The sequence below is a fragment of the Brassica napus genome, chromosome A7 (assembly GCF_020379485.1).
Source record: "Brassica napus cultivar Da-Ae chromosome A7, Da-Ae, whole genome shotgun sequence".
In the NCBI taxonomy this organism is placed as follows: domain Eukaryota; kingdom Viridiplantae; phylum Streptophyta; class Magnoliopsida; order Brassicales; family Brassicaceae; genus Brassica; species Brassica napus.
In genome coordinates this window covers 21,260,530-21,274,462 of record NC_063440.1, presented here as the reverse complement: position 1 = coordinate 21,274,462, position 13,933 = coordinate 21,260,530, and the positions used below count along the sequence as shown (strand labels likewise).

General features: G+C 32.7%; 1 protein-coding gene and 1 pseudogene across 1 annotated transcript; both read right to left on the bottom strand.

Moving 5' to 3' along the window:
- Positions 1-1,430: 1,430 nt before the first annotated feature.
- LOC106353791 (polygalacturonase 1 beta-like protein 3) lies at positions 1,431-3,731 on the bottom strand. The gene is made up of 2 exons (XM_048735871.1): positions 3,547-3,731; positions 1,431-3,473 (listed from the first exon to the last, which is right to left on the bottom strand). The coding sequence occupies exons 1-2, from the start codon at positions 3,595-3,597 to the stop codon at positions 1,569-1,571; spliced, it is 1,956 nt and encodes a 651-aa protein (XP_048591828.1). The 5' UTR covers positions 3,598-3,731; the 3' UTR covers positions 1,431-1,568.
- Positions 3,732-12,898: 9,167 nt separating this feature from the next.
- Positions 12,899-13,791, bottom strand: LOC106353793 (annotated as a pseudogene).
- Between the last annotated feature and the right edge of the window lie 142 nt (positions 13,792-13,933).

The window sequence follows — 13,933 nt, the reverse complement described above, 5'->3', positions numbered from 1 at the left end:
AATGATAGATGAATGATAGATACCAACTACTATTTTAATGATAACCACGTGATGTATATGTAAAGAAATTCAATGTAATGATATCAAAAACAAAGCATCGAGTGTCATTTATAGTTATATCATTTTTGAAAGAAGATTTATAATTATATTAAAAACATGAAAATATATTGGAGTTATAAAGAATAGGTCTTTGAACAAATGGTTGCGTATTTTTTACAAAAAAAAAACAAATGATTATGTTAATCCATTATTTCTATCGATGATTAGGGAGAAAATTAAGTCGATCCACATGATGTTATGTCTGCAACACTTTTGTTTACGTGGAAATTATGTTACGTCTTAAAAGGATACAACTAATCGCATTAGGTCTAACTGCAAACAGGATTCATACTCCATCGATTTAATGATACATGTTCATGCTAGAGACACATAGTCTTAACATATCTAGACGTACAAGTTTGGTGTGTTTTGTTTCTCCGGGATTTCATGTAACTAAAGACACACCGTTCTTTATTTTTGGAAAATTGTGACGATTTGGCGTTACTTTTTGACAAAAGATCATGATCTGAACTTTTATAAAAGATTATGAATTACATGTTTTTCGTGCAAATTACTTGTGATCACAATGCTTTCTAACACCGACGAGAGACTGAAAAACACTTTAGAAGTTAACAAAAAAATTATCCTTTGCAGTCTTTTGCTACCAAATTCAAAATTTATATTTGTCTAAATCAACTAATTCACAATACCAAATATAATTTGAGAATTATCGTTTTGCATGTTCACACTAGCAAACACACAACTAGAACTGTCAGGATTCACAAGTGTTTTCTGTTATCGAATGTTTCGAAAAGAGAATCACGGATTCAGTAATGCAAGTACTCAAACAAATTAATCTCACGAGACAAGTTTAAATGTAATGTCGGCTCCCGAAAGGTCCCAACAAAATGAAAACAAACACGAAAAGTTTCATATAATAATCCTCAGCAGCCAAAGCGCCAAGTGTACTACCCTCATCACGCATATGTCCCATTGATATATAGGCAGCTCGTTACTTTCCCTTTCTCCGTATCTTTTCGTTTTCACAGTATTTTATACTAAGATCGATGTTTAATGTTTATGAAAATATTTGGGTGGCACATAAAGTCCACCTCATCTTTATACACGCCTACATCATGTGGACATACTGTATATAACTTGGGACATGTATTGAAACATCCCATCTTCTTATATTGTTTTCATCATAATATATACACATGATAATAATATATCCATATCAATCCATGATCCCTTAATTTGTAGATAAAATAAATACCCAGTCAGCGAATCCAACCAGCCATAATCATATATTGCGTCAACAAACATTCCCTTCAATGATTATAATAAATATTATTTTATTTTTTTATAATAAAGATTATTGTTATTAACAATAGTATTGAAATAGGTTTTCAAATATTATTATTATTCTTACCACCACAAACAAATCAGTAACAAGCTTTTTACGGTTACTGAAAATTAACATTCCTCTATTCAAATCTCGGCGATAAGACTTTGGAACCGAACCGGTTCTAATCGGCGATAGCCCAGTTCATGTCGTTCTCAAATATCCAATGACAAACTTCAATCCGACCCGGTTTCGACCCGAGAGCTAAGAAAGCTCCATGTGTGGGACTCCATGATGACGTGTCAATATGACAAATGGCAATCCCATGATTGATCTTAGTCTTACTATTCAACTCAAGAAGATCCGCTTCGTAGACCCGAACCTTAGGAACCGAGTGGCAGTAATACAACAGATACGGGTACAAACTCTGGTGACACGAAACAGCTTTCGTCAACTTCCCACCGTTGATTCCGTTGACTTTCCCGATCACCACCTTTTGCTTTGACCCCGCCACATTCTCCGTCGTTCTTAGCACCACGCTACGACCAAGCACCGACGTGGCGAAATCGATCATATCCTCCGCTGATCCAACACACCGCTTCGTCTCTCCCGCGCTCGGTGGCCTCTCGCATTCCGTCACCGCGTCGGAGATGATCTTCTCCATCGACGAGTTATCTCCGGCGTGGAAGATCGTCTTAACCTCGGCGAGCTTGGAGGTGGAGAAGGGTAGCTTAGAGACGATGCTCCGGGGCAAAAACGACCTTTTAGGCATTTTATCCTTGATGTCAGGCATAGGAATCACTGTGCCTTCTTTAAGCGTTGACTCTCTAAAGAATTTACCCGGCTCTATCCACTTATTCACGGTTTTGCCATCCCCGATGGTTGACACATTATACTTGGCGAAAGCGACGCCGTTTTTAGCGTAGTCTTTGAAAGTGGAGTTGGGTGTGTACGTTTTGAAACTGATCTTGTGTCCTTCGCTTCCTTTGCCATAACCGGTGAATGATTCCGAACCGGGATTATAAGACTGACCGTAATTTGTGAATTTAACCGTACCGGCATTCGAATCTTTCGCGTAACCGGAGAACGAGTCATCGCCGACGTTGGCTTTATCTCTGTAGTTCGCGAAAGTGTCGACGGCGTCGTTACCGGAGACGCCGTAGCTTTTGAAGTTGTTCTGCGGTACATTCCCGCCGTCGCCTCCGTAGTTTGTGAAGGAATCGTTGGCGGCGTTTACGGACTCGCCGTAGTTTTTGAAGTTGTTAAGCGGTACGTTCCCGCCGCTCGCGTAGCTGGTGAAGGTATCTTTGGCGGCGTTTTCTTCCTCGCCGTAGTTCTTGAAATCAGAGCCGATCACGTTGGATGAGTCGCCGTACGAGGAGAACTCGTTCGGAGACGTGTTTCCCTTTTTGCTGTAGCTCGTGAACGACTGGCCATTGCCGGCGTTGGCGTCGTGCGTGTAGGTTTTGAAAGTCTGAGACCTTCCGGTTCCGCCGTCGGAGTACGCCGTGAACCGACTCATCGGGTCGTTAACGTCGTTTTGGTAGTTGGTGAAGTCGCCGGCGCCGCCGGCGGCGAAGGTTCCGTAGGAGTTGAAGTCCTTCTCGTCAACGTTGCCTCTCTCGCCGTAGACGGTGAACTTATCCTCGTGACCCGCCGCGTTGCGGCTGTATCTCCGGAAAGAGTCGAAGGCGCCGTTGTTGCCTTTTGAGTAGGTTTTGAACGAGTCGGCGCCGGCGGCACGTGCGTTGCCGTAGCTGGTGAAGTTTTTCTGGTCGTAGACGGAGAACTTGACGTTGTCGTCGTGCTTCTCGAGGCTCGGGGTCAGGTCCGGGAAGCAGAAGAGGTTCGCGGCGGAGCAGAAGTCGGGGAGACGGGTTGGGAGTGAGTTTTGGGCGGCGAGTTTGGCGAAAGTGGCTGAGTCTACGGCGTTAAGCGGTGACGCCTTGGAGATTAGGAACTCTGATCTGAGCGATTTGTCGGCACTGATCTCTTTGTTCCAGTAACGAACTAGAGATGCTTTTGGAGTGAATGGATTCTCCTCTGCCGAGAAACCGCCGCCAATTAACCGTCCTCCGACGAAAACAACCTGCATTGCCCCGACAACAAGAAATCAGAGCAGAACAAAACAGTAGTTATAAAGATTCAAAGAGTTTGCTTACATTGAAGAGACAGAAGAATAAGGATTGGAGAAGAAGCAACGGTTTGAGCATGTTTGGTTCTTAGTGTGAAGCAGAGAAGAGATTGGTGGGCTTGTTGTTTTTGAGAGCCGGACATACACATTTATAGAGAAGCCAAAAAGCCTACAGAATTATATTTTGTTCGACAACCACCAAAACCTATGCAAATAAATTTAAATATCAATCAAAATAATTGAGTTTTCTAATTTATTCTGATATTTATTACAAGTTAGCATCAGTAGTAAAAAAGTATGATATAGAAACAGTATGTTGCAGGGACTGTATGCTTTTGATAAATTATTTAATAGGATGATTGGTAGAGCAGTATGAATATGTTATTTAAAGTTATTATAAAAATAATATATAATATATTTATTTTAATGAATATATTTCTAATGTATATAAATATATTAACATATAAAATTAAAATGATATATAATTAATTTATTTTATTTAATAATTTTAAATGTATGCTTATATCGAAAATTATTATTTTTAAAGAAAATTTATGATTAAAATATCTATTTTTAAAAATAATATTTCACATTCAAAACAAATTAAATTATATAAATTAAATTATATTTTAAATATGAAACACTATTTACAAAAAAAATATTTTTATTGCAAATTAATTTTAGAAATCAAAATTTTATTTTCTGGATATAAAAATATTAAATAAAATAAATGAATTAATTATATATATTTTTAAAATTTTATAAATTATAAATGCAAATGCTCTTATAAAAACTTCATATGAGATCATTGGCCAGATAGCATTAGCATTTAGTAACTGATTTTCTAACTGATTTTCTAACAATTGTTGATTAGATAATGTAGAACATAATGCTAATGCTAATGCTAATGTTTTAACAATCAAGGCCAGTTTTTTTTTAACATTGATTTATTAAGATGTTACAATTATTAAAAAGATTACACATAAATATATTCGGAAGACTATCCGAAGTTGCATGTGGTTGTCTGCCAATTACATGATGACATTAGATTAGGAAGAAAAGTTGACCAAATTTAGATATACTGAATACTGATGAATGGGGCTCTAATGTTAAGAACAGTTTGTGCATCTTTGTGCTTCTTCGGTGAGTTGTTTTGGTAAAGTGATCTCTAGAAGCTCAATATTCTTTTGGTAGTGGTGTGATTTTCAGGATTAGATAAGTGACTTCTTTAAATTTTCTAGTTAAATCTCTGGTTTAGGATTAGATTAGGGTTGTCTTAAATGTTTCTGGGAATGATCTGTTGTTCGCCGGCTTCACTACTAGAAAAACTATCTTTCACCTGTTTTGTAATTTCTTTAATTTTGATGAAAAAGAATACATAGGATAATGGAAGAAAATAAAGTAAGACTAAAAGAGTGGAGTGAAAAAGGGACAGCAGAAGGAGAGTGACATCAGTAGATTTTAGAAACATAAAAATAACAAGTGAACTGGGACTCTCTTTTTTCCAATATAATGATTTAGTAACGCGTTTTTAACGTTTTTAACATTTTACATATATTTAAATTTTTAGTATTAATCATGCTGACAGACTTTAACTTTTTGTTACCACTCCTGATGTTTTTAGGCCCCTAGAGCACTTAACTTGATAAAGTTATCTATATATATATATATATTAAGAATTTTATCATAAGGCCATCCAAAACGCAGGTCTTTTGCTAGTTTTCTTACTATTAAAATATTAAAAATATTAAAAAATAAAAGTAAGAAAGAAAGAATGTTTATTTATGAACATATTCTCAAAAAGTTGCAAGAGACTCTGAATGTACTCGTCAGTATATAATTGGTAAAATAATTATTTTAATTTAAAAATTTAATCACAAAATTTAACAAAATTAAAATTAATATTTTATTCATTAGGTACTCCAAAATACATTTTACCACTGATAATGCCATAATACATTTAGTTTTAAAATTTTAATATCAAAATATTAATTTAGTTACTGCTTTTTAACTTTTTTTTTTTTGAAATAATATTAAATTATTCATCTCGAAAACACTTGTATAATGTACGTAACTTTTGTTTGGTTTGATACTCAACCTACTTTTACATGAAAATCAGAAAATAGAGTATGCTTTTATGCTCTTGATCCAAACCATGTCACCATTGCTTTGTCAAAACGTTTCCCACCTCTTTCTTTGAGTGATGAGATTCCATTTCGCACCAGTTTGTCCAGAAATCTAATGATCTGCATCGGGCTTTGAGCTTGTTTCCCATGTCTGCGATCATTTCTCTCACACCATAAGTTACGTAGTGATGCCTGGAAGACATAACGTAAAAGAAAATAGTTTCCTTATCAATGTTTGTGTCCACCAGTAGCTCCAGCACTGTAGTTCAATTGTTCGTGTGTCTCCGGCCAAGAAGCTTTCCGGTGAGATTACTCCAAACCTCTGTCGAGAAACTGCAACTAAAAAATAGATGGTTTCCTGTTTCTGCTACACTATAACAGAGTGAGCATGACGATGTGTCATGCGGGTTCCACTGAATCAGTCTATCACATGTTGCTAAGCGATTAATCGCAATCCATGATAAAACAGAGTATTTTGGTGTTGTTCCTGAAAACCATATCCCATTATGCCACCAAACTCTTGGATCCACAATTCTCGTTATGTCCCAAACAATTTTATTTATATCCCAGAGTATTTAGGCTTTTTAACATTTTTAGTAATCTATTTAATTGTTGCAACAAACAATTTTATTTATATGTGTGTTGTATTTGTATAAATAAATATTTTATTTATCAAAAAGTTTATATAATAAGTAGCAATAAAAACTGTAAATTTTTTATTTGGTCTCAGGCTCAAACAGCTTGGTAGTTATCTTAAATATTCTTACCAAATAATCGCACGGCATGTAACTGAAATGTAAGTTCTATGACATACATATATGTGCATCCGGTAGAAAGAGAAGACAACATTTTTAGTTAAGACAAGTACTTAAACATAAGTTTGCCAAGTTGTTGATACACTCTACTATATCTAGATAATAAAGTGATTTTAGAAAAAGAGAAAATCGCATAAAAAACCTTATGTCATTTATTAACACTTTAAATTTAAAAAAAATTCCACTAACACTTTTAACCTTCAAAGTGAAATTTGTATCGTAAAAAACTTCTAAAGTAAAATGTTGACCTGTTGAATGATGTGTCATTTTTTTTCAAAATTAATTATTTAATTAATAAAATAAATAAAAACCTGTAAATCAAATAAAAATCTGAAAATTAATTAAATATTAGAAAATTTAAAATTTATTAAATGTTCAAAAATAAATGAGAACAAAATAAAATACAGAAAAAAAAATTCATAAGTTTCGAAAAAAAATTGAAAATTCAAAGGTTCAAATTTTGTTTTTGCCATTTTCAAAGATGGTGTCGGAAACTATCATTGAAAATATACCAAAATCGTCATTGTTAAGGGTTATGTGAGAAACCATCATCATCACTAGTGATATATTTGAAAATGTTATTGTCAACGATAATATGATATATTTTTTAAAAAAAATCTTGTAATTAGAAAAAAAAATATTTTGAATTTTCTAATTTTTTTTGAAATTTATGGATTTTTATTTAGTTATTCTGTATTTTAATTTAATCTTATTTATTATTGAATTTTTAGTTATTTTTATTTAATTTTTAAAATATATATTTAATTTCTGAAAATTTATTATTTTTTTGTTTATTTATTAATTAAATAATTATTTATTAATTTTTTTATTTTATTAATTAAATAATTATTTTAAATGGTTATTCTTCATATTTCTCTAATGGTTACCGGTTAAAGCATAAATTTTATCATTTCTTTTTTCTTTTTTTAAATCTCCATCCTCTCTTTCTTAATTCCATAAAAATGACAGAACTTATCATTTCTTTTTCTTCTTGAACTATACAAAGGTATCTTGGCTTCACATAAGTGATCCAGATTAGTCACGTGTTGCCACGTGTCGGTCCTTTGTCTCTGGCGATGCCGAAATGTTAATTTTTCAGTGGCTGGGATTCGAACCCAAGTGACGGTATTCACAGATGTAAGTCCTTTACCACTAGAGCTAGAAGTTCCGGTTGAACTTATCATTTCTATAAAGAAGATATCATAGCTAATTAGTTCAAAAAGATATCATAGCTAAAAACCATATCGTGGCCTTACTAACTGGACAAGGTGACCACCATCTACATATCCCATTTTTGTTTTTATAAAGAAGCAACACATGTATTAAATACAGTCAATTAAGGAGTAGGAGTATACAATAAGGCAAATCTTGCACTCGTTGAAATGTGATTCAATGCTATAAGACAGACATATTCTATGAGTGATACGTCCATAAAATACACACACACATATATATATATATATATATATGTGCGAGAGTCGAGACCAAGATGCATGTTTCGCATCTATGTGCGTGTACAAGTTGTGTTGATAGTCGATGAAAAAACTAATGACCGAGTCTAACTAATGATCATAAGGAAATTAGTAAGACATTCTCGACTGACACAAATGTCTTTAAAACGATATTGATGTACTATCTATCCCCAACAGTTCTCAATCAAATTAACAAACACTAGCGAGAACCATATGTCGATCATGTGAGGACAATATAAAAATAAGCACAACATGCGTGAAAAAAGAAATGCATTATGCGACGGGGACGGGGACGGTTTAGTTTGCTTTAAAATTGCAAGCAACTTGTTAGTGTCAATTAATAATTATATGGGCTTTGAAAAAACTTTGGTCAAAAAAATAATAACTATGTGTTTGTATTTATGATTAATCATTCTTCTTCACAAAAGATTCCCGGCCAATCATAAATAATGACACAATCTTGGTTTGTCCAATATTATACAATACTTGTTGATTATTGCATTTCTTGTTGAGACGTATATCTCACGGTATTAATAATTTTAGTTTCTTTGGTATTATATTATATAGTATATTTTGATCCGAGCAACCACGCGGATGTTTGTTTTCATTTGTATATAGAAATTTTATTTTTACATCATTAGTGATATACACTGTTTCACAGCAGTGTATTTTTACACCATACAAACGATATTAGAACAATTGAATTAATATACATAAACTTTGATATTGAAAATATATATTTAGAAATGTTATTTTACTTTATAATTTTGTCGGTCAAGATCAATTTAAGAGTATCTTCACTGTAATTGGTATGTTGTTTTTATGAGTGAAGAAACATAACTTGAACATGCCATCCACTCTTATACAATTCAAAAGTTTATGTGAGACTTTTAACAGTTTTAGTACTTTATACTTGTTTTGAAAAATCCAAAATACAATATATACAAAAAAAATCTAAATTTTTATTATATGATTAATGTAATTGTGTAATTTATTTTACTAATAAATAACTAAACAAAAATGATAGAAAGTCTAAAGATTGTTAGCAAATATTTATTATTTATAATCATTAATTACCATATATATCTTAATTACATTAGGTAATTTTGTACGTTTCATTTAAGGAAAAAATATATAATAATTTTAATTTGATAAATAAATGGTCTATAATGGACATACTATATAATATAACATTCACTATCAATTTAATTTTAGACTAACAAAATTCTTAACTGATTCTCAAGCCGTCACGTAAGAAAAATTAGCATTCCAATTACGTGACAACTCAGCCTAATACTTTTTAATTAATACAAACTACATGTTATAACTTTTTAAATGTTTCTCTATTAATATATATATGGGATATACTATTCTACTAACAATAGGCATAAAATTTTATTTTGTTTATTCAGCTAGAAGAAAATACGGGGAGTATGGTAATTCAAATATTTGTGCACATTCCAAACAAAATAAATGATCAAAAACACAAATCTCTCGATATAAGATATGTTTTGCTTTTTATAACAACAAAATGTCTTCTATTGACAAGTAACGAGTAATATAAGCCAAGTAACGTATTTTTCATACTTGTTACTTATTTTATACTTGCAAGTATCTAAATTATACTATCTGAGACCCGATTTGACAACAATAAGAATTTGAAAAACCAAGACGAGAACGGAAGAAATATTAACCGGAGAAGTTCCAAATCAAAATTTATATAATAGTTCAAATTCATAAAAATAAAAAAACATTGCTATTAAAAGCATTTATGAATAGCAAAAAGATTAAAATATAGAAAAAAACTCAAATTTTATCATAAAGACATTCAAAATTATTGTGATGTCTACAGACATTCAAAATGATTGTGATGTCTACATACATTTTTATTTTTGCTTTGTTTTCTATTATATGTCTGTTTTACATGTTGATGTAGGTGATTCCGAAATCCAACAAACTTTGGAATGAAATTCAACGTTAGTATTTTGTATGGCTCTAGTTATTCGAAGACAACGCATTAACAATAATTGAAATTAAAATTCTACTAACTCAATACAATTTAAACAACGAATTAAACTCCAGATTAACTAAAATTTAAGTTCAGTTCCTCGAATTCTCTGAAAAGAAAACTCAAATTCACCCTAACTATCAAAAAAGCTTCTTACATCATTACAGTGAAACATTTATAAATGAGTGAATTGTACATGAAATGATGAAGGTCCCCTCGTAAACGTGGTCTGTCCCAAGTCTTTATAGTAATGAGTTTTGAGCCAAAGGCCTCTTTGCCTTTAGATGTTAGCTTTTTCTTTTTCGTTTCTTCTCCTTTTTTATCGAATTCTTTTTTTTTTTACTGCAGCTCCAATTTTACCCGTCAATGTTTTTTTTTTGTAAGCTAAAATGTATTTACCCGTCAATGTTCCTACAAGAATTCATTCTTACATAGTATATCATGAGATAGTTCATGGCATAATTGATATGTGAACTGTAACGTGTTACTTCTAAATATTTAAAAGGGAAAATCCATGCTAATATAAGTATGTACGTATATGAAAATTAAGGCTCTGAATAGTAATAACGGATTGAGCGGTGCAGGACAAGCGGTTTGACTGCAGTGCGATTTTAACAGTTATAAAAACGTATAGATATATGGTATATGTAGAGATTTTTGTTATTGTTAAGTGTGGTGCGGTGCGGAACGGATGTTACCATTCGGAGCCTAAGTGTATATATAACGTGATGTCACATCTCAATAGTACAGTGTACAACATTAATGTGGCTTGTATGTTTCTTAGTTTGTGATCTTGCATGTGCAATGTGGATGCATCCAATGGCTTATATGATTTTATCGGTTATAGGACACCACCATGTAAGTCTTATTGCCTTGCCACTTTATTTGTTATCCTTCTTTCTTCTTATAAAGTATTTATAATAAAATTTGCAGAAAAAGTAATTTATAATAAAAATGTGTAACTCATGCGAAGGTCTTTTTAGTAGTGGGAGATAATGGTACATGCCTTTATTTGGTCCGTCTTTCCACATTTGTGAATAAACTGCATGTGACTATATGAAAAAGGCCATCGATTATAAGATTAAGTGTTAAATGCTGTCCAAAAAACTTATTAAAAGTATATCAATGGCTTTGAACAATGTAATGGAAGCTATGATAAAACAAGAATTCATCGATCCAAAAAGATAATTGAAACACTCTGCCACTGATGTTGATAAAACAAGGATTCATCGATTCAATGCCTCTGCCACTGATGTTGGTAGCAGCCATGGTCATTTTGGTTTCACCGTGTGGGGATGCATAATCATCAACCGCCAACTTCCATAAAAATCAATATAAACCATCCTATTGCGTTAGTAAACGCCATAAATTCTCCACCAACAGCAGTCTTGGAAATGGCTGTCCCAACCGAAACTGATTTGATCAGAAATGTGTCTAGCACTTCTACTCCTATTATAAAAGCTTCACCATTTGGTCCTCTTCCAGCTGTCGTAAATTTCTCAACTCTCCCAAATCAGTTTTGTTAGCTAATGAAGATGTGAAAGGAAATATCTTTGGAAGGAGTCATATTTTTCCTCTAGACTCGGGAGTTTGTTCTGGATTTGAAATAGGTGATTCGTCTATAAAGACCCAAGAAAAAAATCTATAAAACCTACACAAAAGCTCAAGAAATGCAATTTTTTGGAACATCGTAGGTAAGTGAGATAATACGGAACCTGGTGATCAAGCAGGCCGCTGTCCACCTAGTTAAGAGTTCTTAGAGATAGTTTTCTACTTCAGATCTTTGTTTGTTCAAAGAAATATCCAAAAGCCTACAATAAGAAGATAATTCTCCCTCCTTTATTAAATCTTCTAGAAACCATCGAATGATGAAGGCACAACTAACTTGTAGCTCACGTAACTTTATAAGCTCAAATATTGGAATACAATTTATCCCGGTATATTAATAGAGAAACATTTACAAAAAATGTGTTCACACATACATTGACACTTGTCAGCTTCACAATCATTTCAACTTTAGAATGTTTATGTGTCAGTCTCGTAATCATTTAACAATTAAGGTGTTCACACACTAATTTTTTTAAATTTATCGCATCAATTTAATGTGTTCACACACTAATTTTTTTAATCAACCCATTTTTAGTTTCTCCATTTTTACATGTTGTATAAGTGAATTGAAGTTCTCTCTTGCCAAGTACAGAATAATATCATGTTAAAAGAGATAAATTGCAAAATCATTAAGATTCACATCAACTAAAATGTCAGAATTATAATGTTTTGAGAAATTAAAAGTTTTGTACCTTGCCGAACTTGACCATGATTGAGGTTTATGCATACGAAAGAAACAAATAATGGTGATTGGTTATGAATTAAAGAAATTCAGGTGAAAAACGCTACACATAAAGTTGGATCTTTATTTTAAAAAAATATTATTTTTTATAGAGTTTTCGTATCAAACCAAGAATTAGAAACATAATCAGATTGTTAGAAGAATCAGAACTCAAAAAAGTTTTAAAGGAAAATAAAATTCGCGAAATCAATTAAAAAACATAATTCATGTATTGTGTGAAGAGATCACATTATTTTCGACGCAACTCTAACTCATTTCACTCGATTGTATCATGTTTTTATTATATTTACCAAGAATTTTTTATATGAAATACATGTTATTGGTTATAGACTACGTCAATTTTGAAATATGTCCAATAATATTGACACACGCCTAACTATTTTTATTGGTATTTTTAAAGTATGGTCTAATTATTATGTGGGTAAAACAAAATCATCATATTTAGTTACCTTTAGTTTTGCTCCATGGCCGTTTGGCTCAAAAGACTTATTATATCTCAGAACAAGAAAAAAAAAAAAAACTCATAGCAGTTCTAAAGGAGTGATTTTAATCTTGCTTGTGTTCTGATATGCAACATCTTTTTTTTTTAGATTGGGCCTGTAGTATTACTTGTCATCTAATTTTTTTCCATTTGCTTTTCATATATAACTTGATCTAATTTTAAAGTGCCATACGGCCATACCCATACGAAACAATATACCAATCGACAGAAAAAAAAAAACATAAACCATAATTCATAAACAAAGAAGAAAAAGACAAAGTTAAACAAGCTTGAGTGTTGCTCAAAAAAAAAAAAAAAAGCTTGAGTAAGTCACTTGTCTTATGTAGATCATTTGTCCTGACCGGAGATTAATGTCGGAGCCACCGTCTCTGAGGTCAAAATATATTTTTCCCATCACTTGAACCTTGCTCTATGTTTATTAACCGGAGGTGGTCCTTTCTTTCCTCCTCCTCTTCAATTCTCTTGTTATCAAACCCAAGCTCAATATCTCCTCCGTTTCGACCAGAGGGTTTGCTCATTGGACCGGGACGCTTTATATCAAACCCAAACTCCAAATCATCACGTCCCTCTCTCGGCTCACGTTCCACAGGTCTGATCTCACGGCTCTTCTTTGACGACGGTTTCTCATGCTTTGAAGGTTTGTTGTTGTTTTTGTGATCCTTGCGTCCGCGGTTGCATAGCCTTCCAAACACACAAGCCAGTGCTGCTAAGACAAGGATTGCAGCTAGAACTATGAACGCAGTACCGAATGAGACACTTGAACCAGAGGACGAGGGAGGTGCATAAGAGGATGATGATGATGATGAAGAAGAAGAGGAAGAGGAAGATGGATACACAACAAGAGGTTGCTGGAACTGTTGTTGTTGATCTGCCATATTTTGTTTGGTGGGTTTGGCTTTGATTGTGCTTTTGGGAGCTCTGTGATATTTAAGAGTGTTTTTGGCCTATGAATTAATAGCTCTATCACTCTTCTCTACGATGATTCTCTATAAATAACGTTTATGCAAGACATAGTGTTATTTAAAAAAAAATTCAAGATACATAATTACATATTACTTGCTTTTGTGGAAAATATCCGTTTGTCTATTGTTTTCTTTGATAGAAAAGTAATGTGGGTTTGTTTTTTTATTGTTTGTCATCAA